At 44.9% G+C, this 24,201-nt stretch overlaps 1 protein-coding gene across 3 annotated transcripts; it reads left to right on the top strand.

Annotated features, from left to right (window-relative positions):
- The first annotated feature begins 9,141 nt into the window (after nt 1–9,141).
- FAM111A (FAM111 trypsin like peptidase A) lies at nt 9,142–21,219 on the top strand. Of its 3 annotated transcripts, XM_083729273.1 has the most exons (4): nt 9,142–10,007; nt 10,177–10,358; nt 11,689–11,771; nt 17,524–21,219. In XM_083729273.1, the coding sequence occupies exons 3-4, from the start codon at nt 11,709–11,711 to the stop codon at nt 19,312–19,314; spliced, it is 1,854 nt and encodes a 617-aa protein (XP_083585399.1). In that variant the 5' UTR covers nt 9,142–10,007; nt 10,177–10,358; nt 11,689–11,708; the 3' UTR covers nt 19,315–21,219. The 3 variants fall into 3 exon arrangements, with proteins under 3 accessions (XP_083585399.1, XP_083585401.1, XP_083585400.1); XM_083729275.1 differs by lacking the exon at nt 9,142–10,007 and having other exon boundaries at nt 10,200–10,368; XM_083729274.1 differs by lacking the exon at nt 9,142–10,007 and having other exon boundaries at nt 10,200–10,505.
- Nucleotides 21,220–24,201: the final 2,982 nt, after the last annotated feature.

Raw genomic sequence — 24,201 nt, 5'->3', positions numbered from 1 at the left:
GTGAGGGGGTGGAATCCCAGCCTTCTAAAATTGAGATTCTGAAACAGGGATGGCTAACTTGTAGCCCTTCACCCTTGCTGGATTACAGCTCCTATTGTCCCCGGCTGGCTGGGGTGGATGAGAGTCAGATTCTGCAAGGCCACAGTGTCCCTATCTCTGTTCCATGCCAAAGATCTCTCTTACTTTCCCAATTTGTTGGGCACATTTAGTTCTCTCGTCTACCCGCAATTCACTCCCTTTACCCAGGAAGTCGTAAGAACATGTTATAATAATTTTAAGGTCTCAAATACAGAATAAATATTCATAAATACACACACATATATGAACCATGTGTCTGAAATAGTATGGGAGAGCAATCCTGAAGCCATTTTTACTCTCCCAATGACTTCAAATATTCCTCTGCAGTAAGGGAGGCAAATGGGGAAAGCCTTCCCCTTGTCTTTTTGCTTGCAAATCCTGTCTTAAGGGCGTATTTGTGTATAAATAGGGTGAGCCTGTGACCTGGATTCAGGAACTGAAGAATTGACCATCACAAAAGAATGGCCAGACTGCCCAGGCAATGCAATCAGTAACCATGAACAGGTATCCTGGCAGTCAGGTTTTCTGCTGTAGACCACCTCCTCCTGTGATGTATGTATGATGTTTTTTATGGGGGGGGTGGTCTTGGACTACAGGGTGGGCAATTTCAAAAGTCTATATATGGGCTTCTGCACCATTGTTCAGGGTTCTCCTCCCTCCTGTGTGTGGTGAGTGGGCACCCTGTTCCAACAGTTCCTTTAATAAAGATCAGGCTTACTAGCCGCTTTGTTTCTCAATATACCCTGGCTGGCCTCTGTTTTCTCCTACCGATAGGGAACCCACTTAAGGACTCTATATGGCAGGCTTCCTCAACCTTGGCCCTCCAGATGGTTTTGGCCTACAACTCCCATGATCCCTAGCTAGCAGGACCAGTGGTCAGGGATGCTGGGAATTGTAGTCTCAAAACATCTGGAGGGCCGAGGTTGAAGAAGCCTGCTATATGGGCTCTGGAATACCCCATAAGGGAAAGGGAGCAGTTTTTCTTATAACCTGCTGGATCAGGCCAATGGTCCATCTAGTCCAACATCCTGTTATCACCATGGCCAACCGGATAACGGGAAGCTTGCAAACAGGACCTGAGTCCAAAAGCACCCCACCACCCCCGGCATTCGGAAACATTACTGCCTCCATCTGTGGGAAAGTCACGGTGTAAAAAGATGCGCAAAACAAGGGCAAGGATGGAGCAGATGATCTTAAAGCAGGGCTGAAATCCCCACTTCAGGGAGATGGAGGAGCTGGCCTTTTAGATTTTGCCATCCCATGAAAAGGCCATTGAGGCTTGCCCAGAGGGGAAATAAATGCCTACAAGGACAGACGCTGCCAAGGAGATGTGTGACCAATGGGGTTGTGCCTGTGTGTGTGAGAGGTACTCAGCCTGCAAGCTGATGCACATGACAGCATTTCCTCAGTGGAAATCTGAAAGAGTCCCTCAGCGGAGCCTGGAAGCAAGCACTTAAGTGACTCATTTAGCATTTCCCTTCAGATGCAGCAATCAGCTGGCATCCTTCTGAGCAGCAGCGACAGAGCCGCTACCAACTCAGGGATTCCCAGTCCTCCCAGCTAGCTATGATTAAGTAACAAACACATGGGCAGCAGGCCTGGAGTGCCTGCCAAGCCTTTGGCTGTGGTTTTCAAACTGTGTTCCAGGGAGCCCTGGAGTTCCTTGGAAGTTTATCTGGGGATCCCTGAACATCAGTCATGGTGGACTGGCGTCCCTGGGAGAGCACCTAAAGGTAAAGGTAAAGGTACCCCTGACCATCAGGTCCAGTTGTGGACGACTCTGGGGTTGTGGCGCTCATCTCGCTCTATAGGCCGAGGGAGTTGGCGCTTGTCTGCAGACAGCTTCTGGGTCATGTGGCCAGCATGACTAAGCCGCTTCTGGTGAACCACAGCAACGCATGGAAACGCCGTTTACCTTCCCGCTGGAGCGGTACCTATTTATCTGCTTGCACTTGGCATGCTTTTGAACTCCTAGGTGGACAGGAGCTGGGACCAAACAACAGGAGCACACCCCGTCACAGGGATTCAAACCACTGACCTTCTGGTCAGCAAGCCCTAGGCTCTGTGGTTTAGACCACAGCACCACCCGCGTCCCTGGGAGAGCACCTGCAGATGCCCAAATGGGGAATCTCGCTCACTCCTGCCTAGCAGAGGTTATCTATATATCATCAGCGTGTGGAGCAAGGCTAATTTTGTCATATTGCTGTGTGTTAAGAGGGTATCTGCAATGCCAAGTGGGAGCTGCAACAAAAGGTTGCAGCATGGAGGGCTCCTTTTCAAGACATTCTGTTCTATCCTTCCTCCCCCCTGATTTTCACCCGCACCTCCTCTTTTGTCCCAGTAGTCAACAACAACATTTTTTTTAATTGGTCAACCAGATACAGGTTATAGCCAAAAAGGAAAGAGATTATCAAACAATCTCAGAAGCACATTAAAACATATGTGATAAAATCCTTATAATACATAGGACACGTATACGCAGGTGACACTTATCTCAGTGCACAAGGTTGGACTCAGGGGCTTTTGGGAGGCTTTTATTGCAAACTTTGCTGTATTGAGCATGACTGGTTCAACCGAGCAAGACAGCAGCTATTTAATTTTGTCAGTGTCTCTGAGCGTTCAGTCATTCTCACTGAGCATGCTCTATATTAATTGGGAATTTAAAGGGTCGGTGCTGCAAACGCAGAAGAGATCTTGGCAGGTGCTTAAAAAGGGAATAAAATGGTTGCTGTCTTTCTATCTGAGCTGGCTCCCTGCCTGTTACGTGATGTGTGGGGAAACCACATGGGGTTCCTCTCTGTGTAAAGTCTTCAAGCTCTGTCTGCGCGTGCCTGACAAATCTGCCCCATTGCCTTTCCCTCGTCAAAATTCATATTTTTCCCCACCTCCAGTCTCCGTTGTGTGTCCTGGCTGAGGGGGAAAACAGAAGACCGGGGGGTGGACCTGCGGTCCCATTAAAACCACTGGGGCATGTTAGGCATGACTTAAGTTTCCTCTGAAATCAATGGAACTCCAGTGTGTTCCATCCCTTCATCTTTCCCCTGGAAACCACCAAGGGCCCACTTCCCTCTGAGCAAGAAAAAAGCCCAAGACAGTTCATTTGGAGCTTCTCTAAGCAAGCAAGCAAGCAAGCAAGCAAGCAAGCAAGCAAGCAAGCAAGCGCACACACACACACACACACAAAATACCACACAAAACCGGAAGCGCCATGCTGGTTGCTGCTAGACTTGGGTTTGACAGTAAGGTCTGCCTCTGCAGCTAAAGACCTTTACCACACGCCCCACCTCCTGCCAGTCCTAGGCTAAATTATCCGGTGGGTGGTGTCTCCTATGTTCTCTCCAGGCAGGTTTCTCCTCCTTTCACGGTGACTCCTGATTGCTGTCGGTTCAAAGTGCCTGCAGCCTTGGGCATCCCTTTGCTACAGGAAGGGAGGTCCTGGAGGGCACGGAGGGGAGGCGATGACGGCATGTGGAAGGAGGGGGCTGTGGGTTAAGGTTGGGGAGGGGCAGCTGCTGCCATTGGACAACACCCCCTGCCCTTGCCCTTGCCCCCTTGGCTTTTCTAGCAGCTAGTGCACTCCCTAGGGAGCTCGCTTTCCCCTCCAGAACAAGGGGAACCCCCAAGGTCCGCCACCGCAGCTGTTGCTCTCTTGGCCGGACATTGCTGGCAAGGCACAAAGGTGCCTTTGGTGACAAAAAAAAATCTGCACCAGGTACCACTTGATCTTGCTCCGCCTCTGCAGACAGGGGACATTCCCAGCCCTACTCTGAGCTCCTATGGGACCATCAGCATGCAAAACAGATGTTCTACAGCTTTTCCACTTCCCCAAACTGAGAACATTAGTAGTGTGTATGACTCAGCTTGCCCATTACTATCAGTCTTTCTCTCCAAGGTGCAGCCACAGTAGAGTGGTTGTGTTTTTAAGTGCACTCTTGATTGACAGCCACCATAGCCAAAGTCCAGGGATGAAAGGTATTGTTGTTCAGCAACATCTGGAGGGCCAGAGGTTTCCCACGCCAGACATATATAAGATAGTGTTGTGGAAGACTAGTTTTCTGCATGCTGAACTGATTAGGCACTTGGGAGTTTACCCCCAGATTCTCCTGCAATGCCAAGGGGTTCTGAAGTGGATGAAAATAATATTTAAAATTTAAAAAAATGAGTAATGATGCCTTCTGCAACCTGGTGCCTTCTGGAAGTTTTGGACTACAACTCAAATAATATTTGAGCATTAGCTGGGCTGCCTCAGGCTGGTGGGAGTTGGAGTCCAACAGTATCTGGAGGAGGCTGGTGTAGCATTGCAAAGGGTACAAAGCATTTTGTGTGCATTATCTAGTAACCGAATGCAATAGATGAGGAAGTTCTTTCTCACACTAGACTTATATAAGTTATGGGATTCATTGCCACAAGATGTAGTGACTGTCAGCTGCCCAGGAAACTCTTTAAGCTGATAAAACAAATTCACATTAGAAATTTGGACAAATTGTTTTAGGGGTGCTTTGTAAAGACATGCAACAGCAGCGCCTTCTGCTCATCCATTCACCTGAGCTGCATATTTAAGCTGTCACATTCAGCCTTCATCTGTATTCTGCAAGTGTCTAATGGACTGAATTGGTGTACAGATATTCTTATGTACACCTGTGGTATAAAAGCCGATGGGAAGTCAAGGTGCAGAATCTCAGCCAGCTAACCCCTCTGGCATTAACTTCTTACTTGGATTACAGTTCCTGCTGCTATTCCAGCCCCAGCGGCCTGTATTCCGTTGAAGCAGATATCTTCTTTCCTGCACTATGCTGTTTAATGGTGACTCAGCTTTTTATTTCTAGGCTGGAATCTGCAAACTGTGCAGTCGTTCTGCAAGTTGGAATTCTTGACAAAATGCCCTGGCACAACATTTTTGCTTGAAATTCTAGGATCCAAATCCTGCAACTGTTCTAAAAAAGGTAAAGGTACCCCTGCCCGTACGGGCCAGTCTTGACAGACTCTGGGGTTGTGCGCCCATCTCACTTAAGAGGCCAGGGGCCAGCGCTGTCCGGAGACACTTCCGGGTCACGTGGCCAGCGTGACATCGCTGCTCTGGCGAGCCAGAGCCGCACACGGAAACGCCGTTTACCTTCCCGCTGGTAAGCGGTCCCTATTTATCTACTTGCACCCGGAGGTGCTTTCGAACTGCTAGGTTGGCAGGCGCTGGGACCGAGCAGCGGGAGCGCACCCCGCCGCAGGGATTCGAACCGCTGACCTCTCGATCGGCAAGTCCTAGGCGCTGAGGCTTTAACCCACAGCGCCACCTGCGTCCCCTCATGCAACTGTTCTACTTAGATTTAATACTGGGCCCATCATGGTGATCTGTATATAAAGATACAGTATGTGAGTGTTCTCATGACCGCCAAAAGGGAAACTTTACAGTGCAATATTATGCATGCCTACTCATACGTAAGCCCAACTGAGTTCAGCAGTACTTACTCCCACATAAATATAGGATTGCACCTGATCCTCTTTTTTATTGTGCCTGCTGATCCAGATTTTCACCACTATGGTTATCTAAATGATAACTGTAGGTCCCTTCCAAATCTGTGAGGTGAGAATCTATAAGATGAAACCGGATGAACTGGTCAGACCAGGTTCATCATAAGCTAAAGTAAGGTTACCAGATTTTTTTTTCAATGAATCCGGGGACACTTTTCAACTTCAATGGATTTTGTATGGGGACTGATTTGTAAATCCGGGGACTGTCCCTGGGAAACGGGGATGTCTGGTAACCTTAAGCTAAAGGCCTTAGATGACCAGTTACATACTGCCATTTACAGTACACGTTCAAAGAAGTTGCCCTAGAGACAATTGACTAAGCTTTTTCCCACCTCACCTGGCTGGATGCCACCTCATCCTAGGATGGAGAACCACAGACCAAGGGCAGCTGTATGAATTTTTGGCTGCTGTTGGAGGCTGGAGATACAGAGACTTGTCTTGCTCTGTGCTAGACTCAAAGTTAAGGCCTGGGATCTCCCTGAAAATCTACTGGGGAAGAAAATCTGTGGAGTGTTAATGATGTGAGCTCCTCCATCCTATCCTCAGATGGCATATGCGTGTAAATAAAGCCATATAGCCTAAAGACACCACAGTCCCCAACGACCTTCATTCCATGGAAACCAGACTCTGTACCCCTGGAATCTCTCACCCTGTGGAGCTCATGTTATGCGCAACAGTATTTACATCAAACTGGGTTGCAAAAGGCATCCCATACGCCCTACAAAGGGCAGAATTTGAGTTGGAGTCTGTGGCGGAAAACAACGTCTATAACTCAGCTTGACCTTCTCAGCATGGCATGACCGCAGACTTGGCTCCTGTCTCGTGTTCTAGCACATTATCACCGGGGGAAGGGGGAGTTGTGTGGCTGTTATATTACATTTTTAAGTGCTTCCCACAAGTCCACAAAACAATCAAACTGTTGTATGGCATCTAGCTTGTCTTTTGGAGCAGATAGGTTGTTTGGGTGAAAAATAACTCCCATGGCCTGACAGCATCTCGTTTCAGCGCTGAGCATAAGTTTTGTCTAAAGAGCCAATCTGGAAACAAATGCCTAATAGCTTGCCAGCATGGAACACAAAGGCAATTTGTTTCTGCCTTGTATAACCCATTAAAGCATTGGCTACATAAACCATGCCATTAGCCAGCTTTTTCCTACTGGAAAAATGGCATGTGTTTGGGTGTGTGTATTTTCATTTTCATGTAAAGACAAGGGCAGCAACCCACCCAACCCCTTTGCAGTGTGATGCACCTTTTTGTGTATTAGATGACAACCAGTACTTGGGGTCAGAAGCACACTCTGGCAACTAGCTCAGCTGGTGCAAAATCAAATTTTATGCTCTGACCGCAGTTCCCCCTCAAGCAAGCAGAAGGCTGCATTCGACAGTAGCTGAAGCTTCCAGATCATCTCTGTAGGCAACCTCATGCAGAAGACATTACAATAGTCTAGTCTGGATGTAATTGTAGCATGAATGCCTGGGGCAAGATCTGCTTTGCCCAGATGGGGCACAGCTGGTGAATCAGACAAAACAACTTTCAAAAATGCTTCCTGGTCACCTATGTCACTTGCACCTTGGGCTGATAGTGCTGAGACTAGGAGAAGGTAAAGGATTCCTGGATGGCTAAGTCCAGTCAAAGGTGACTATGGGGTGCGGTGCTCATCTCGCTTCAGGCGTTTGTCCACAGACAGCTTTCTGGGTCATGTGGCCAGCATGACTAAACTGCTTCTGGCACAACGGAACACCGTGATGGAAACCAGAGCACATGGAAACGCCATTTACCTTCCCGCCTAGCTTTCAAACTGCTAGGTTGCCAGGAGCTGGAACAGAGCAACGAATCCCCATTCGTGTGGATTTGAACCTCAAACCTTCTAATTGGCAAGCCCAAGAGGCTCAGTGGTGTAGACCACAGCGCCACCCATATCCTAAGACCAGGAGAAACCCCAGGCAGCACAACAAATCTTCCCAGAGAAGTGCAATACCATCCAGTACTAGTTTTACCTCTCCACCAGCTGTTTTCCTCATCCACAGTACCTCCATCTTATCAAAAACTACCTGTAGCCTCTCTGGGAATAGTAGGTTGAGGGAGAGAGGTGTCTGAGATGTTTGGATGTTAGCTCAACCCTCTGAAATAATTCTTCCAATGGCTTTATATAGATATTAAAGAGCACGGGGAGACAAAATGGAACCAGGAGGCATCTCACATAGGCCAAAGGCCATGGGTGGAACAGAAACTCCCCAGCACTACCTTCTGGGTTCATCCCTCCAGGAGGGACCAGAGCCATCATAACACTGTACCATTCCAGCCAGGCAACCCAGAAACATACGCCAGCCAATGATACCAAAGGGACCAAGAGTCCACGAGAACAAGGTTGCACTGCCTGCTTTTTCAATCAGTGTATGGCAAGGCTTCACTGATGGAATGAGCAGACTCTTCTGAAACTGCTTTCAGCAAGGAAACTTTTTGAAATGCACTAGTCTGTGGAGGTAATGCTCCACTTTGCGAAGGCAAACCTCACACCAGACATGCAACAGTGTGTCAAGGAGCGTTATGCTTGCTTTCCCTAATCTTTTGACTTCTTGGCTAGAAAACAGGGGTTTCCCCCTGACCTTTTTGTCCTTTCACAAATTGTTTGCTAGACATAACGCTTGCCTGGAGCAGGGCAGGGAACGTAATCAAGTATCGGGCGGAACATTCAAGGGAAGCACCTGCTGACACGTGTATTTGCTAACGCTGGAAATGTGTTTAGATGGAAATATGCTAAAGTTCAGAGTGGTTTCACTACTGCTTTCCAACTGTTGATTTTTGCCAATAAAAGAGGCTCTGCAAAGCTTGCTCCTGCGCAGCTCACTCGCATCCAACCTTGTGTAGTCTCCGTTATTCCTACACTAGTCTCTCTCACTTTCTCCCCATCTGCACAACTGCAGCTGTATGGGTTAGATGTTCTTGCTTCGAAAGATCCAAGCCAGCAGTGTCACCAAAAGGAATACAATAACCTCAGCAGAATAATGTATGAATCCTAATCAATGAGTTCATAGGACATCAGCAACACTTTAAAAAAAAAGTATTTTGTTGATTTTCAGTTACGAATGAATTTGTTATAAAAAGGAGAAAATAAAATAAATGATATCTGCAATAACAACAGGTTGGAGTACAGAGCCCATGATGCCACTGCTCAGGTGGCTCCACAACTCTGCCCCACCACGTGCCCCACTCTTGCCCCAAAGGCAATAGCTACCATCTCACCTGTTGGAGGCACTATGCCCCTGTACACCTGTTGCTGGGAACCAGGAATGGGGAGAGTGCTATTATACTCAAGTCCTCCTTCTGGGTTCCCACTAGTTGGCCACTGTCAGAACAGGATGATGGACTAGAAGGTCCTTTGACCCAGCAGGGTTCTTGTTATGTTCTCAAGCACAGCTGTCCTGGTTTTGCACCACTTCTAGTATCAATAAGATAGGGTTTAATTGATTTCTCTTAATTCCTCTGCCCCTGAACAAAGACTTTTTTGTCTGAATTTCAGATTTATTTACAGGATAGCAAAGAAAGGAGAACAAGCAAACAAAACAAATGCAGAACAGCGAATAGATGTTTTACAGCATCATCTACAGGCAGAAGTCGTGAAAAGCAAGCAACTTGCGTGTTTCAAATTCAACAAAACAGCTTTCTAGGGAATTGTTTGAGTAATAAATCCATTGCTGCTTCCACTGTCCCTCAGGTTTGTGAAGATAAGATTCTCCTACTTTATGTATAGCAGGTGATATCTAATGTTAGTAACAGAGCTGGTCCATTGGTTTCAATGGGTCTACTCTGGGCATGACTTTGTTGGCTGTCACCAAATGTCCTAAGTTCATGGAGGAAAGGTGTCATTTTAATGTGGTTAGCTTGTTCTTTCCTTAATTCTGTTCTATAAGAGTATTAAATAAGCGTTGTAAATAAGGGCACACAGGTTTGTTTCCTTCAACAATACATGAAATATCTTCCTGCCATTAGCACTTGGATTTTCTTCTTCATATTTGACTTATGCTTTTGTAGGACAGAGAATTAGAGGTGGGATCAGATGCTACAACAGCTCCAGTATCTGGAGCGCGGTATCCAATGACATCCAAAAAGCAGGTTCTTTGGGGGAATCGCTCATCTCCTCGGACCCTTCTTCTGCTGCGACTCGCGAAAGGCGACGAGCTAACGGCAAACACTCCTTCCATTTAGCTGCGTTACAAGCCTAGACAAATCTCGCCCGATTTAGCACGGTTGCCTATGGCAAGGCGGGCTTAGGCAAATAGTAAAACGAGGACTTTTTGATTCGTTTTTCGGGATGACGACGCTCTTTCCCTTTTCTTGGCATCGCAGCGTCTTCTTACCTTGCATTCCGCGTTTTATCTTTTCCCCTCGGCTCACTGCCGTCTGTTACTATGTAAAATTCCAGCCTGGCTGGAAACCTCTGGCATCGTACGAACCCGCCCCCCTCGCCGCATTGAGCGAAACGCACTGGGCGGGTTATGGGAAATCAAATGACGTGTTTCGAATAGAACCGGATCGCGCCCTGTAATCCAGTAGGAACCTGCGATGCCCCAGTAACTCCCGCCCCTCTTCGACTTCCTGGAAGTTCTTGCCGCCAAATTTGAAACGGGGAGAAAAAGGGCGCCGGCGGCTTCTTTCCCGCTCCTTGTGGGTCCGGGATATCCCTTTGACGTGAAAGGCGCGGTCTCTCCTACACTCCCCTTGCCAGCGCGCGGTGGGTGGACTGGGAAGCTCGGGTAAGTACCGGTAATTCCCTGCTGCTACAAGTGAGGCTTGGAGTCGCACCCCTCCCCCATCCCACTTTCTGGCCAAATCCCAGGAATCTGCTTGGATTGCGCTGAGGGCCGGATTTAGGTTTGATGAGGTCCTAAGAGCTACTGAAGGTAATGGGGCCCTTTGTATGTCCAGCTGTCCTTTGTCAACAACAAATTATCGCTGTTTTTTGTGTTGAATATATGCTATATGGTAATTTATGGACCTAATAGGTATCTAAAGCCATTTGCACGTGCAGAATGTAAAAACAAAAAAGATTCCTTCCAGTAGCACCTTAAAGACCAACTAAGTCAGTTCTTGGTATGAGCTTTCGTGTGCATGCACACTTTGTTTTGACTATGGCAGACCAACACGGCTACCTATCTGTATGCAGAATGTAGGCACCCTATATATAGAAACGAGCAAAGCAGGGATATTTTAGGGAGCAGGCTAGCAGGCAGGGCCCATTACTTACATCATAGGAGCCTACATAACACAAAACACTGTTGTTGTATGTAGGTTTTATTTTATTTGTTTTTTATCCTATATTTCGGAAATGTATATCCAGTTGTCCTTTTCCTTTTAATTTTTTTGGGGGCCACTACCAAGAAGGCCCTCTGCCTGGTTCCCTGTAGCCTCATTTCTCACAGTGCTGGAACCGCCAGAAGGCCCTCGGAGCAGGACCACTGGCGGAGGAAGAGGTGGGGAGTGCACTGCCCCCCACAACACGATCCCAGTGGGGTGCCATTGCAACTGCCTCCCCCGTGCTGGGGGCCACGCCCCCGCATGCAGCACATCACGCCCCCAGGATGTGCAACATGCCCCCTGTTCACACGCCAGCCATACCCCCGCCAGCTCTCCGCCCCCCCCCCCCAGTGCTGGAGCACTCAGTGTCCAGGCTGAACGATGGGGGTGGAGACGTTCCTTCAGGTATACTGGGCTGAGGCCGTTTAGGGCTTTAAAGGTCAGCACCAACACTTTGAATTGTGCTCAGAAACGTACTGGGAGCCAATGTTGGTCTTTCAGGGCTGGTGTTACCGTATATGGTCTCGGCGGCCACTCACAGTCACCAGTCTAGCTGCCGCATTCTGGATTAGTTGTAGTTTCTGGATCACGCTGGAAGTTTGTATTATATGGTAAACATCTGAGCAGTATGACCCAAACAGTTCTTTTTTTGTTGCTGCTGTTGCAGCTGTTGTTCATTGTTATGGTGCATGTATCATCCATTTATTTAAAAAAATTAAATAAAGTGTTTAAAAGAACAAATAACTGCCAATTCACTGATCTCTGAATCTGACAACTTTCCCCCCTTAGCTGTATCTGCTTGAGTAAACATGGAGTCTCATATCAGGAAGAGTTCCGTTAAAAGAAAGAGTGATATCCGGCATTTTCTGAAGGTAAGCCTTATTCTGAAGAGGGATTACCTTACCTCAGTCTTCCAAAGAACATAAGGGGTAGTTACTGAATATTTTTACCGTATTTTTCACTCGATAACACGCACCTGACCATAACATGCACATTGTTTTTGGAGGAGGAAAACAAGAAAAAAAAAATTCTGAATGAAACAGTGGATGTATCATTTTTGTGCTTCATGCTGCGGCCACAGACATGTGATTTGACGGTGAGTTTGGGGTAGCCCAATGCAAAGATCCTGAGGATCCATGTGGATCCATGCTTTGTAACCACATTTTTGCACCATTGCAGCCCTGTTTTTGCATCAGATCATTGCTATGTGATCTGATTGTGAATTTGGGGTAGCCCAATGCAAAGATCCTGAGGATCCATGTGGATCCATGCTTTGTAACCACATTTTTGCACCATTGCAGCCCTGTTTTTGCATCAGATCATTGCTATGTGATCTGATGGTGAATTTGGGGTGACCCAATGCAAAGATCCCAAGGATCCATGTGGATCCGTGATTGGAACCACGTTTTAAGTGGGGAGGGAAGGAAAAACATAGAAGGGACAAGGAGGGGTGTGCGGAGAAGCAGCTGGCTAAGAATGCAGGAGACGGGTTTTACCGGAGGGAGGAAAGGAAGGCAAAAGTTCCCCCCACCCACCCAAGCCAGCCAGCTCTCTCTCTCTCTCTCTCTCTCTCTCTCTCTCTCTCTCTCTCTCTCTCCCCACACACACACATGCATGTTGCCTGCAAGTCCCTAGACGCACAGAGAGGAATTGGAAGGAAGGACGCTCTGCTTTCCCCTCTGCTTGCCTGGAGGGGAGGGGTTTTCTCTGTCCTTTGTTCCGTTTGAGCAAACACAGTAAGGAAACAGAAGCAGGTGGCCAGTAAGACCCTGAGGCAGAATGCAGGAAAGCAGTAGCTTCCTCTTTTCAAGGCTTCCCTTCTCCTGACGATTTGATATTTGCCTGATTTTTGCCTTCACTCGAGCCTGTCAGCTCCAAGGACCACACATTCGCTCAATAACACGCACAGACATTTCCCCTTACTTTTTAGGAGAAAAAAATCTGTGTGTTATAGAGGGGAAAATACGGCATTTGCTGTCTGTAGAAATTATTGCTGGTTAAATACTGCCACTGTCTACTTCTGTTTAATAGCCTTTGTGTGCACAATTGAAATATCACCTCGCTTCCATCCAGCCCTTTTATGTTGGGTCCAGGGATTAAAGCAAAGCTACACCGTTGCACTGAGGAACAAAACCACACAGGGCCTGTTAGATGCTTACTATAAATTGGGGTATTAATATCCCAAGATTGCTCTCTTTTTGCCCTGCCCTTTTCATCCTACCCTTCCTTGTGTCCATTTGAGTGATTGCCGGTGGCTGCTGGTTGCTGGACTAGGAAGCAAACGTCAGCACCCACCCTATGCATTTCACCTGCATGACTCACTAACTAGCATAACAGTACTAACCAGGGCGGATCAGAACCTGCTTCTTTTACTTTTGAAGGCGGGGGAAGGGCAGGGGAACATTGTTCAGCTGAAAGGCTACATGGTGGTGGTAGGCAGGTCTGGAGCCCCAAAGTAGGCAGAACATCAAATGTAAGTTTAACCTTTGCATAGCTGGCTAGTTGCTCCACAAACTCACACATCCCTCTATCCTCCATTGAGGCAAGCAAGAAACGTCAGTAATCAAGGATGCAAATCAATCTAACCTGGACTGGAATAACATTCGTAATGTCCCCTGCTCTGGCACTGCTGAGGGTAGAGATAATCCCCACTCAGAGACCATCAAATGAAGATCTGTTAGCCTTTTTATTGACTGCTGCATGAATGGAAATTGCTAAATGCTAGAAACCAAGGAAGGTTCTAGTATTGAATCTTGGTACTCCGGAGTTTGGTCAGTTGCATTAGCCAAAATACTGACTAATAATAATGATAGTAATAATTTATTTATTGGACTCTGCCCATCTGACTGGGTTGCCCCAGCCACTCTGAGTGGCTTCCAACAGAATATAAATGAACACAACCAAACATTAAAAACTTCCCTAAACAGGGCTACCTTCAGATATCTTCTAAAAGTCAGATAGTTGTTTATTTCTTTGACATCTGATGGGAGGGCATTCCACAGGGCGGGCGCCACCACCGAAAAGGCCCTCTGCCTGGTTCCCTGTAACTTCACTTCTCGCAGTGAGGGAACTGCCAGAAGGCCCTCAGAGCTGGACCTCATTCCAGCCAGGCAAAAATACTAAAATAAGATTTCAAAGCAGGCCTGGTGAGGGGATGTAGCCTGGTAAGGGCCAAACAGAAGGGCTTGGGGGGGCTCATTTGATCCTTAGGCCTAAGATTCCCTATCCCTAAACTAGAGCTTAGCCATAGGTTTCCCTCCTACTGTGTGCAAGCAGAGAGGGGAAAGTCCTTGTCTGACGAGTCTTGTTACCACAGAGAAACTATATATTAAAAAAAAGTAGTGAAGGCTCCTGTTGGACAGCACTGATGATGAAATGAATGTTGAAAGCAACACAGAGGAATCGGGTTGTCAAACTATTTCAGACGACCCCCCCAAGCGTCCCTATTTTCCAGGGACAATCCTGGATTTACAGAAGCTGTCCCAGTTTCTGATTTGTTCCTGGAATGTCCCACTTTTCCTTAGGGTGTCCCTATTTTCATCAGAAATGCTGGAGGGTATGGAGTTATGTGACCCCTGAGCATAGGCGCCGACTCCATGGGGCCTGAGGGGGCCCGAGCCCCCTCAAAAATTCGTTTGGGGGGGCTCCGCCCCCCCAATAATTTAAGAAAATTATTACCGTAAATTTCGCTCTATAACACACAGGCAAAAATAAGATCGGGCGGGCGGGCGGAGGGAAGGCAGAAGCTGCTGCTTTTCTGCATTCTGCCTCAGGGTCTTACTGCCCACCCGCTTCAGTTGCTGCGTTTGCTCAAACTCAACAAAGAGCAGGGAATCCCCTGCCCTCCTGGCAAGCAGAGGGTTAAGGAAAGGATCGAGTCCTTCTAATTCTTTCCTAGTCACACTGCGTGCAGGCTCCAGCCCACCACCTCCTCCTCTCCGTGCTCTAGGGATGCAGGTGGGAGAGAGAGAGAGAGGGCTGGCTTGGGGGGGGACTTTTGCCTTCCTTTCCTCCCCCCACCCCGTTAAACTCCTCCCCTGCATTCTTAGCCAGCTGCTTCTCCGCACACCCCTCTTGTGCTTCTTGTCCCTTCTGTGTTTTTCCTTTCCTCCCCATTTAAAACGTGGTGACAAAGCATGGATCCACATGGATCCTCAGGATTTTTGCATTGGGTCACCCCAAATTCACCATCAGATCACATAGCATGTTCATGGCTACATCTTGCACCAAAAAAATCACACACCCACTGTTGCCTAGGGTCACAGTGGTGCAAAAACATGGTTACAAAGCACGGATCCACATGGATCCTCAGGATTTTTGCATTGGGTCACCCCAAATTCACCATCAGATCACATAGCATGTCCATGGCTACATCTTGCACCAAAAAAATCACGCACCCACTGTTGCCTAGGGTCACAGTGGTGCAAAAACATGGTTACAAAGCACGGATCCACATGGATCCTCAGGATTTTTGCATTGGGTCACCCCAAATTCACCATCAGATCACATAGCATGTCCATGGCTACATCTTGCACCAAAAAAATCACACACCCACTGTTGCCTAGGGTTACAGTGGTGCAAAAATGTGGTTACAAAGCACGGATCCACATGGATCCTCAGGATTTTTGCATTGGGTCACCCCAAATTCACCATCAGAACACATAGCATGTCCATGGCTACATCTTGCACCAAAAAAATCACGCACCCACTGTTGCCTAGGGTCACAGTGGTGCAAAAACGTGGTTACAAAGCACGGATCCACATGGATCCTCAGGATTTTTGCATTGGGTCACCCCAAATTCACCATCAGATCACATAGCATGTCCATGGCTACATCTTGCACCAAAAAAATCACGCACCCACTGTTGCCTAGGGTCACAGTGGTGCAAAAACGTGGTTACAAAGCATGGATCCACATGGATCCTCAGGATTTTTGCATTGGGCTACTCCAAACTCACTGTCAGATATTAAAAATCTTTATAAAATAGAGAATTAAATACATACAGAATGTTAAATTTTCAGTTTTGAAATATTAGTACTAGTTTAGTACTGTATTTCTATATTACTATAGTACTGTATTAGTTATTTTCAAATACTTAAATATTTTTAGGGTGTAAGACCCAATTAAAGCCCGTTATTTACATACAGTATAACAGTATTTACATACAGTATTAGGCATACTGTATTAACTTTATTAACTGTATTAAAGCATTAACTTTAAGATATTATATTTATTTAATGAACCCTCAGCCTTATTCAAAGTAACCTTAAATTAGCTATTTCACTTATTAATCAAAGTGCTATTACTGTGCGACAGCAATATTTTGTTTTATTCTTTTAATGATAGTTTAGGATTTATTTAAATATCATTTCAGTCTTTTCAGAGCTATATATTCACTGCTCTGTAATAGTCTATAAGCATAATTGTTACTGTAAATTAAATTAGCTTTTTACGAAAATACCGTGCGTGTTTTTGTTTTGTTTCTTTTTTCAAAGCCAAAAAGTGTTTCAGGCTTGTCGAGTTTCCCGGAGTGTGGAGTTATAGAGAGTCGAGTTTTCAGGGTTCTAATGTTGATCATATGACTCTAAAATACTTTAAAAAAACTTTAAAACTCACTAATTTTCATCTAAAATTTAGAAAACTTCCCGGGGCAGGACCCCGGTATGGGCCCCCCCAATATTTTTTATAAGTCGGCGCCCCTGCCCCTGAGCCAAGGAGATAAGAAACTATACAACCTTTAGAAGGCAGCCCTTTATAGGGAAGTTTTTTAAATGTTTAATGTTTTAATGTGTGTGGTAAGCTCCAGATGTTGTTGTTTTTGTTGTTGTTGTTGTTGTTAAATAGGTTGTCCCTATTTTCATCAAAGAAATGTTGGAGGGTATGCTATTTGTTTTCACAGTACCCCCTTTGCTTTTCAAAGCTGCATCACAATAGAGTAATAAGAATAGCTTTCCTCACCACAATCCTGTGCTGATATGTTTACGCCACTTGCATTGTTTGTCTAGACGTTTTCAAAGACATGAGAGCCTTGCTCTATGGCAACCCCATACATGACCCCTTTCTGTTGGTCACTTATGGAAAGCTTGCTGGCGTGGACCAGGAATGTAGTAACATTTGTTGCCTCTGGGCCAGATGAACTGTAGCATAACTGGCTGTGGATACAAAGGAAACATGGTGCTACTCATGAGTAGCAGTAAATGCAACAGAGTTACTGTGACTCATTAGGAATCAAGTCAGAGAAGGTGCCATGCCACCATATTTGTTGTTTCCGTATTCTGCCAGGAGCACGCCTGGCAGTAGTGCTGCGCCTATATTCTTCAGGGCTCAGCCTAGCTCCCCACTTTTCTCTTTGTGTGTGTTCACTGGTATTCCTGCTATGGTCTACATCAGGCATAGGCAAACTCGGCCCTCTAGATGTTTTGGGACTACAATTCCCATCATCCCTGACCACTGGTTCTGTTAGCTAGGGATGATGGGAGTTGTAGTCCCAAAACTACTGGAGGGCCAAGTTTGCCTATGCCTGGTCTACATGTAAGCAGTTACCATCTGCAAGCATGTTGTTTTTTAAAAAAGAAAACCACAAAGAAAATATATTATTTGTTGACTTCCCCCTTTTTTTACAGTGCGAAAATGGGGCAAGCCCAAGTGTCAAAAGAGTGGGATCTACAAGTGCACCCACTCCTAAGAATCATCCTACAAGAAAAACTCTTCCTAGCAGTGAGAAATCAACAGATGAAGAACGAGAATTCACTGTGAATTTAGCTGGTGATGGGAAGGATCACACGGTGAAAGGCAGTCTCCATGACAGTGTGCTTTCTGCCCTCAAGGCAACAAAAGATATTTGCACCCATATGGAGAAAAACAAGGGCAAAGAGATCTACCTTATAGGGAAGAAGGGGATTGAGGGTTGCATTAATCTGGGGATGCCTCTGAAGTATATGCCGGACGGCTCCCATTGTGTAATGAAATGTTATAAGGTTCAGCAACTTGAGGACTCTGCTGGCTTAGGGTATCGCCAGCATGAAAACAGGGAGGAGGAATGTATTTTGTTCTTCATTGACCCCAAGCCGACACAAAACAATAAGTTGATTAGATGCAGTCAACTTCTTAAGGAATACTGCAAGCTGTGTGTCTGTGCACCAAAAGGAAAAACCATAAAAGATGCCCTGTGCAGTGATGGTCGTTTCACGCCTGAGCTAAAGGAAAAAGACTGGAGACTGATGGAGGGTAGCAAGGCCATAGCTAACACTCATTCAGTTAACAATTTATCTGACAAGACCTTTTACGTGGAAATGACGAAATCTGCTAAATCTGGTGGCAGAGCAAATAGCCAACAGATTCCCCAGGTGCCTCATGGGAGGCAGCTCCAAACCTGTCATTATTTTAAAATTGATCTCCTAAGCTTCTATCCTGGCTTAAAGGATCAAAAGGAGATCATGGATAACTTCTTTGCAAAAACCAAGGAGGCACAGAAGCATAAAAGGGAGGTCCTCAAAGTGTGCAGAGCAAACTATAGCAAGGAGATTAGCAATGCCATAACGGTTAAGATGTTAAAGAAGCAGGCAACTCTCAGTCAGTCAGTTGGGTACATGAAGTGGGGCATTTCCAGAAAGGAGGGTGAAGCTACTTGCTTTGTGTTGTGTAATAGCTACATACTAACTTGCCACCATGTGGTAAGATCGATTGTTGGAGAAGGGATTGAAGAAAAGGAGTGGGCATCCAAAATCAGCAAGGCAGCCCATGTAACATTCTCCTATGAAGGCGACCACCCTAAAGATGAAGACTTTTTTTCACTTGAGGAGTGGTTTGAAATATATGATGTTGTTCTTGATTTTGCCATCCTGAAACTGAAGGAAAATGGAAACAAAAGTAGACTTCCTGCAGGCTTGGTGAAGTTATGCTCCCCTCCACCATTTGATGGGCTTACTTACATCATTGGTCACCCAGGTGGAGAAACAAAGTCTCTGGATGCCTGTTCTGTTGTCACTGTGTTTATGCGTCAGAAGGAATCTCTTGATCGTTGGCAGCAGGGTAATGAGGCAGAACACAGCAACACCAACTGTGGTTATGATCCCAAGAGCTGCATCCATATGCTCAATCCAGGAGTTTTCTCAGATGTTTTCAACAACCCTGATGTACTCACCTATGATACATCTTTTTTCTGGGGGTCTTCAGGTTCCCCTGTGTTTGATAGAGATGGCCAACTTGTTGCAATGCATGCTGCTGGCTACGTTTATGGAAATAACTCCAAGCAGCGCAGCATAATTGAATTTGGCTATTTGATGACGTCAATCCTCTCAGTAATTGAAAAGAAGGATAAATCTTGGTATGACTCTGAAATTGGTCCTTTCCGACAGGCTTCTTATGCTACAGAAGAGGCTACCATGTGTGCTGAGCCTATGGATGTGGATTAAAAGATCTATGTTCTATGATGATCCTTCAGTCTGAAATTTGAAAGATATATAGGGCCTATTAATTGATTAAATTGCATTTTGCATTTTTAAATATAGTTACGCTTCATTACATATAACACTTTTAAAAACATGTATCATATATCATTTCAAAGCAGTGCCATCCACCCCAACTTGAACATCCAATTCAGAAGGTTAACATGGTTGATGGTATTGAAAGCCTCTGAAAGATAAAAGAGAAGGAACAGAAAGTCAGTTTCTTCCAAGAGCACCTGGATCTGGTCCAGAACCCAATCAAGAACCTTGCCTAAGAAGGGGAGATTGGCAACTTGCTGATAATTACTTCGATTTTCTGAATTCAGAAAGGGTTTTTTAAGGAATGGCCTTGCCACTTCACCTCCCTGACCCAGCCAGCTTTCTCTTCCCTGCTAGCTTTTATCAGCCAAGAGAGGCAAGGGTCTAGAGTGCAAGTGGTCACCGTGACAGATCCATGCACCTTGTACGTATCCTCAAGCCTTACGAACTGAAACTCATCCAACATAACAGGACTAGACATTGCTCTGGACACCCCTTAAGATTCATCTGCTGTAACAGTGGAGTCAAGGTTCCAGCAGATTCAAGTGATTTTTATCCTCAAAATACTTCACAAACAAATCGCAGCGAGCTAGTGTCAGTTCTGCTAGCTCCTCCGTGCTAGACTGTAAAAGGCCCCATACTACCTGGAAAAGCTTTGTGAGACGGCATGATGAAGATTCAATGGAGTCAGCAAAGTATCAGTCAACTAAATGATGAGCCTTCACCAGTGTTCAATTGCATTCAAGCTGTCTTCCCACTTGTTTCAGTGCTCTAAGCTCTAGAGAATACTAGGGAGTCAAGTGGATTCCACAAATTAATATATTTGATGTAGTAGCTATTATCTGACTGGCTTTCAACCATGCCTATATCCCACAGTTACCAGTGTTGTTGTTAAGTTAAGGGTGCAAAGAGTATGAGTGAGATTAAATGGTTGTGTGGATTTAGGAAAATCATTGTAGTAGAATTTGTGTTGTATTGATAAAATAAGTAAGGAAGTAAACCCATTTTCCTTGCCACAAAGTGTGTTGACAAAAGAAGTGAAATGAACTGAAATAAGGGGTGAATACCAGGCTACTACATGATTGCTTAGCCATGTATATTGGCTACACACTCATTAAAACCTCCCCTCACACTCTGCTTATATATCTCTTATCCAAAGGAAATAAAAATACCATTGAATTTCTTAACACTTGGGGAATTGGAATGTGCTGTTAATTATTTTATAATTTCTATATAGTGTTTAGAGTGCATGCATAATTAATTTGCATATATTATGTAATAGTTTCACTTATGATTTACTGGGGTTCTTTCTGTCCTTTGCTTCAATCAATAAGACTCTGAATTCCTTGAACCAGTGTGTTCTCAATCAAGTTCAGTTGCTTTCAGTTTATTATTGGTAATAGGAACTTAAACAAGAAAATGTATTGAAGATGTACAACATGAGCAGCACAGATGCTATTAGCCCAGAGATGAAAAGAAGATAAAGTCCCTACCAGAGAAGAATGGCAAATCAAATTGTTGGACTATGTCGAAATAGCAAAATTGACCCAAAAGCTCAGGAACCAAGAAGACCAAAACTTTGACAAGGAATGGGAAAAGTTTATAATTTATCTTGGAGACCACTGTAAACAGATGTAAACATTAGCAGGATTGCAATAGCACTTGTAATGTCTTGGGTATTGTGGAGAGAATGACATTTTATTTTGGTTTTTTTTAAATGGAGTATAAAAAAGAGACAGTAGAAAAAATTTAATAACAGAACCCAGAAATTTGATATGTTATTTCTATAATTTTATACTTGTAAAATCAAATAAAAATATGTTTAAAAAAGAAGACATACAATATGTACCCTAAGCTGTGTTCCATCTTCCTCTGGAACTGACTTTGATGTAACTAATGGTGCAGACATGGGTCTCTAGTCCAGGAAGAGTCACTGGATGCAGGACAAGTGCAGAATAATCCTGCACAAATAGGTGTTTAAAGCATGCCACTATATCCACCACACAAGCAGCACAAACAATTGGCAGTGACTGATACCTTCCATTAACTTGTCTAATCCCATTTTGAAGTAGGTGGCCATTCCTATAACTTGTGATAACGAATTCCACTGTGTGAGGAAGTATTTCCATTAGTCTGCCCTGGATCTTCCAACATTATGTTTGTATGGTTCTCACATTACTGTGGCAGGGCTGGCGTTTATGCTACCCCATCTCTTAGAGGAAAGTCTCTCTGTGACTCTGGGGACGGAGAGTTATCTACATGGTCCCACACCCCATAGTGAAGTGGACTGTGCTTAGCAAAACTCCAATTCACAATAAACCAGTTCCATGGGATCCTGGCATGTGAGAAACGGGCGCCTTTGCATTTTAAAAAAGTGCCACAGTGCTTTCTGAAGTCACCCAGTGTGTGCACCTTGGCTTTATTCTAGAAATCAAGCTCCCGAGACTAGCCATCAGCAGTCATGGCATGAAACACGTAACGTCCATTAACAGTAAATCACAGAGTTAAATGGCTGTCTTCTTTCATTAGTAGCTGCCTGAAATGACAAGTTTTTTTCCCTTCAGTGGCTGGCCTCAAGCCTCTCAGGAGCAGGCTGTGTTTTGAATTCATCAATAGCTCACCTGGCAACATCACCACTCACAGAGCCACGCTTAGTGAAAGTAAATCAAAGAGCTTGTTTCCAGGACATTATTTCATTGCAGTGATTTTTACCGTTGGCATGTTGAATTAAAGTCCTGGCTTTGAAGTCCCCAACATGGGGTTCTGCCTTGCCTGTTTGACGGCTCTCAGCTGTTCACATCAACTCTTGCTTTGAAGTGAACCACTGCAGCTTCTTACTGAGACCCCACCTGTGCTTTATTGACATATCCTGAGGATAATAATAGGTGGTGATATTATCTTTATAGAAAAGGTTAAAGGAACTCACTCAGGGTAAAGCTGCCTTTTTATTGTAGCTTTATTCATCTTATTTATTAAATTTGTATACCACCCTTCATCCAAAGATCACAGGGAGGTTCACAACATAAAAATACAAAATGAGAACACAAAATACATAATAAAAACCAAAACCGATAATGCCCCTCCCACAAACACACATTTTATTATTTATTAAATTTTAAGCATTTCTTATACTTTAAACCTGCAGGAATTACAGAACTGGGGTTTATCAGTGGCTTGTTTACTAGTACATAAGCCCTAGGCCACAGCAAACATCAAGATACAATAACATACAACTTTATGTAGTTAAAAATGTTTCTAGCCGATACACTCAAAGCTGCATGGCCATATAAAGCAAAGAGGTAATAAGAGAGAGAAAAGGTAATGCCAAATGATGTGATACATTTCAGGTTCATTACTATATGGATGAAGGATCGGAGGTCAGCAATCCTTAGTCATTGGGAGAATTTGTGACAATCTGCAGAGATGCACATATCTATGATGGTGAGTTTAGGGTTGGAGTAACTGTAACTTGAATGGCCTATGTTTACAAAGAAGCATAAGAGATGTCCAAGCATACTACAACTCTAGACTGACCTTTCTTTTAAGTTGACTGGAACAGCTGCCGCGCAGAATCTTGTATGAAACAGCTGTGGTACAGCGGGAAGGCTTTCCCCACCTCGCAGCTAAAAACAAGGGGGAAACACTTCATGGTATCTCTCAACAGCTTTGATACTGGGGAGCCTTCAGATGCAATACCAAGAACCATGGAAGCTCTGGTTGCCTTACCTTTCCACCCTGAAAAGGCCTCTTGTACTGTGCTTGCATGTTACATCAGTTTCAACCAAGGGAAGCTGCTCCGTTAGAGCAATGGGGGAGTGTTATAAGAATTTTAAGGTCTCAAATACAGGATAAATATTCATAAATGCACACATATCTGAATATATGTACCATGTGCCTGAAATAGCAATCCTGAAGCCATTTTGACTCACCCAATGACCTCAAATATTCCTCTGCAGAGGGAAGGCAAATGGGGAAAGCCTTCCCATTGTCTTTTTGCTTACAAATCCTGTATTAAGGGCATATTTGTGATTGAATAGGGTGAGCCTGTGATCTGGATTCAGGAACTGAAGTATTAACCATCACAAAAGAATGGCCAGACTGCTCAGGTAATGCAATCAGTGATCATTATCATTATCCTGGCAGGCAGGATTTCTGCTGTAGACCACCACCTTCTGTGATGTATGTATGATTTTTGGGGGGGTGATCTTGAGCTATAGGGTGGACAATTTCAAAAGTCTATATAAGGGTTTGCACACCATTGTTCAGGGATCTTCTCCCTCCAGCGTGTGGTGAGTAGGGACCCTGTTGCAACAGTTCCTTTAATAAAGAACAGGCTTACTAGCTGTTTTGCTTCTCTAACACCATCACCAGCTATCTAAATAGAGATTTTAAACCTGAAGTGCATTTGTTGAAACACCGTTAAAAATTGCATTATATAACACCAGTGTAAACTAAAATTCAGCCTTTCCCATACCTTAAGATTTCAGGGAATTAACAACTGCATCTAACAATCAGAACACCCACCCAGGAGAAATGGTGTGGAGGCCACAGATATACATATGTATGTGAAGAGTCAATATGAACCTTGTTCAATATGCCTGGTTGTTAACCAGAAGGTTGGTGGTTCAAGCCTACCCAGGGATGGCTGTGGGCACAATTCCTGTATTGCAGGGGGTTGGACTAGATGACCCTTGGTGTCCCTTCCAACTCTACAATTCTACGAACAACAATAAAAGCAGGATTGCCATTCCTCCTGAAGTACGTTTGTGCAATTAGATACTGTATAACGTACAGTGGTATTTCAGGTTACGAACT

The sequence above is a fragment of the Podarcis gaigeae genome (genome assembly GCF_964106915.1).
Source record: "Podarcis gaigeae genome assembly, chromosome: 1".
NCBI lineage: Eukaryota > Metazoa > Chordata > Lepidosauria > Squamata > Lacertidae > Podarcis > Podarcis gaigeae.
This window is presented reverse-complemented; position numbering and strand designations above follow the sequence as displayed.

Excerpts from the sequence above, each read along its gene's own strand:
- FAM111A (XM_083729273.1), top strand. The coding sequence starts at position 11,709 with ATGGAGTCTCATATCAGGAAGAGTTCCGTTAAAAGAAAGAGTGATATC. Across the intron at positions 11,772-17,523 it reads ATATCCGGCATTTTCTGAAG|TGCGAAAATGGGGCAAGCCC; the intron begins GTAAGCCTTATT and ends CTTTTTTTACAG.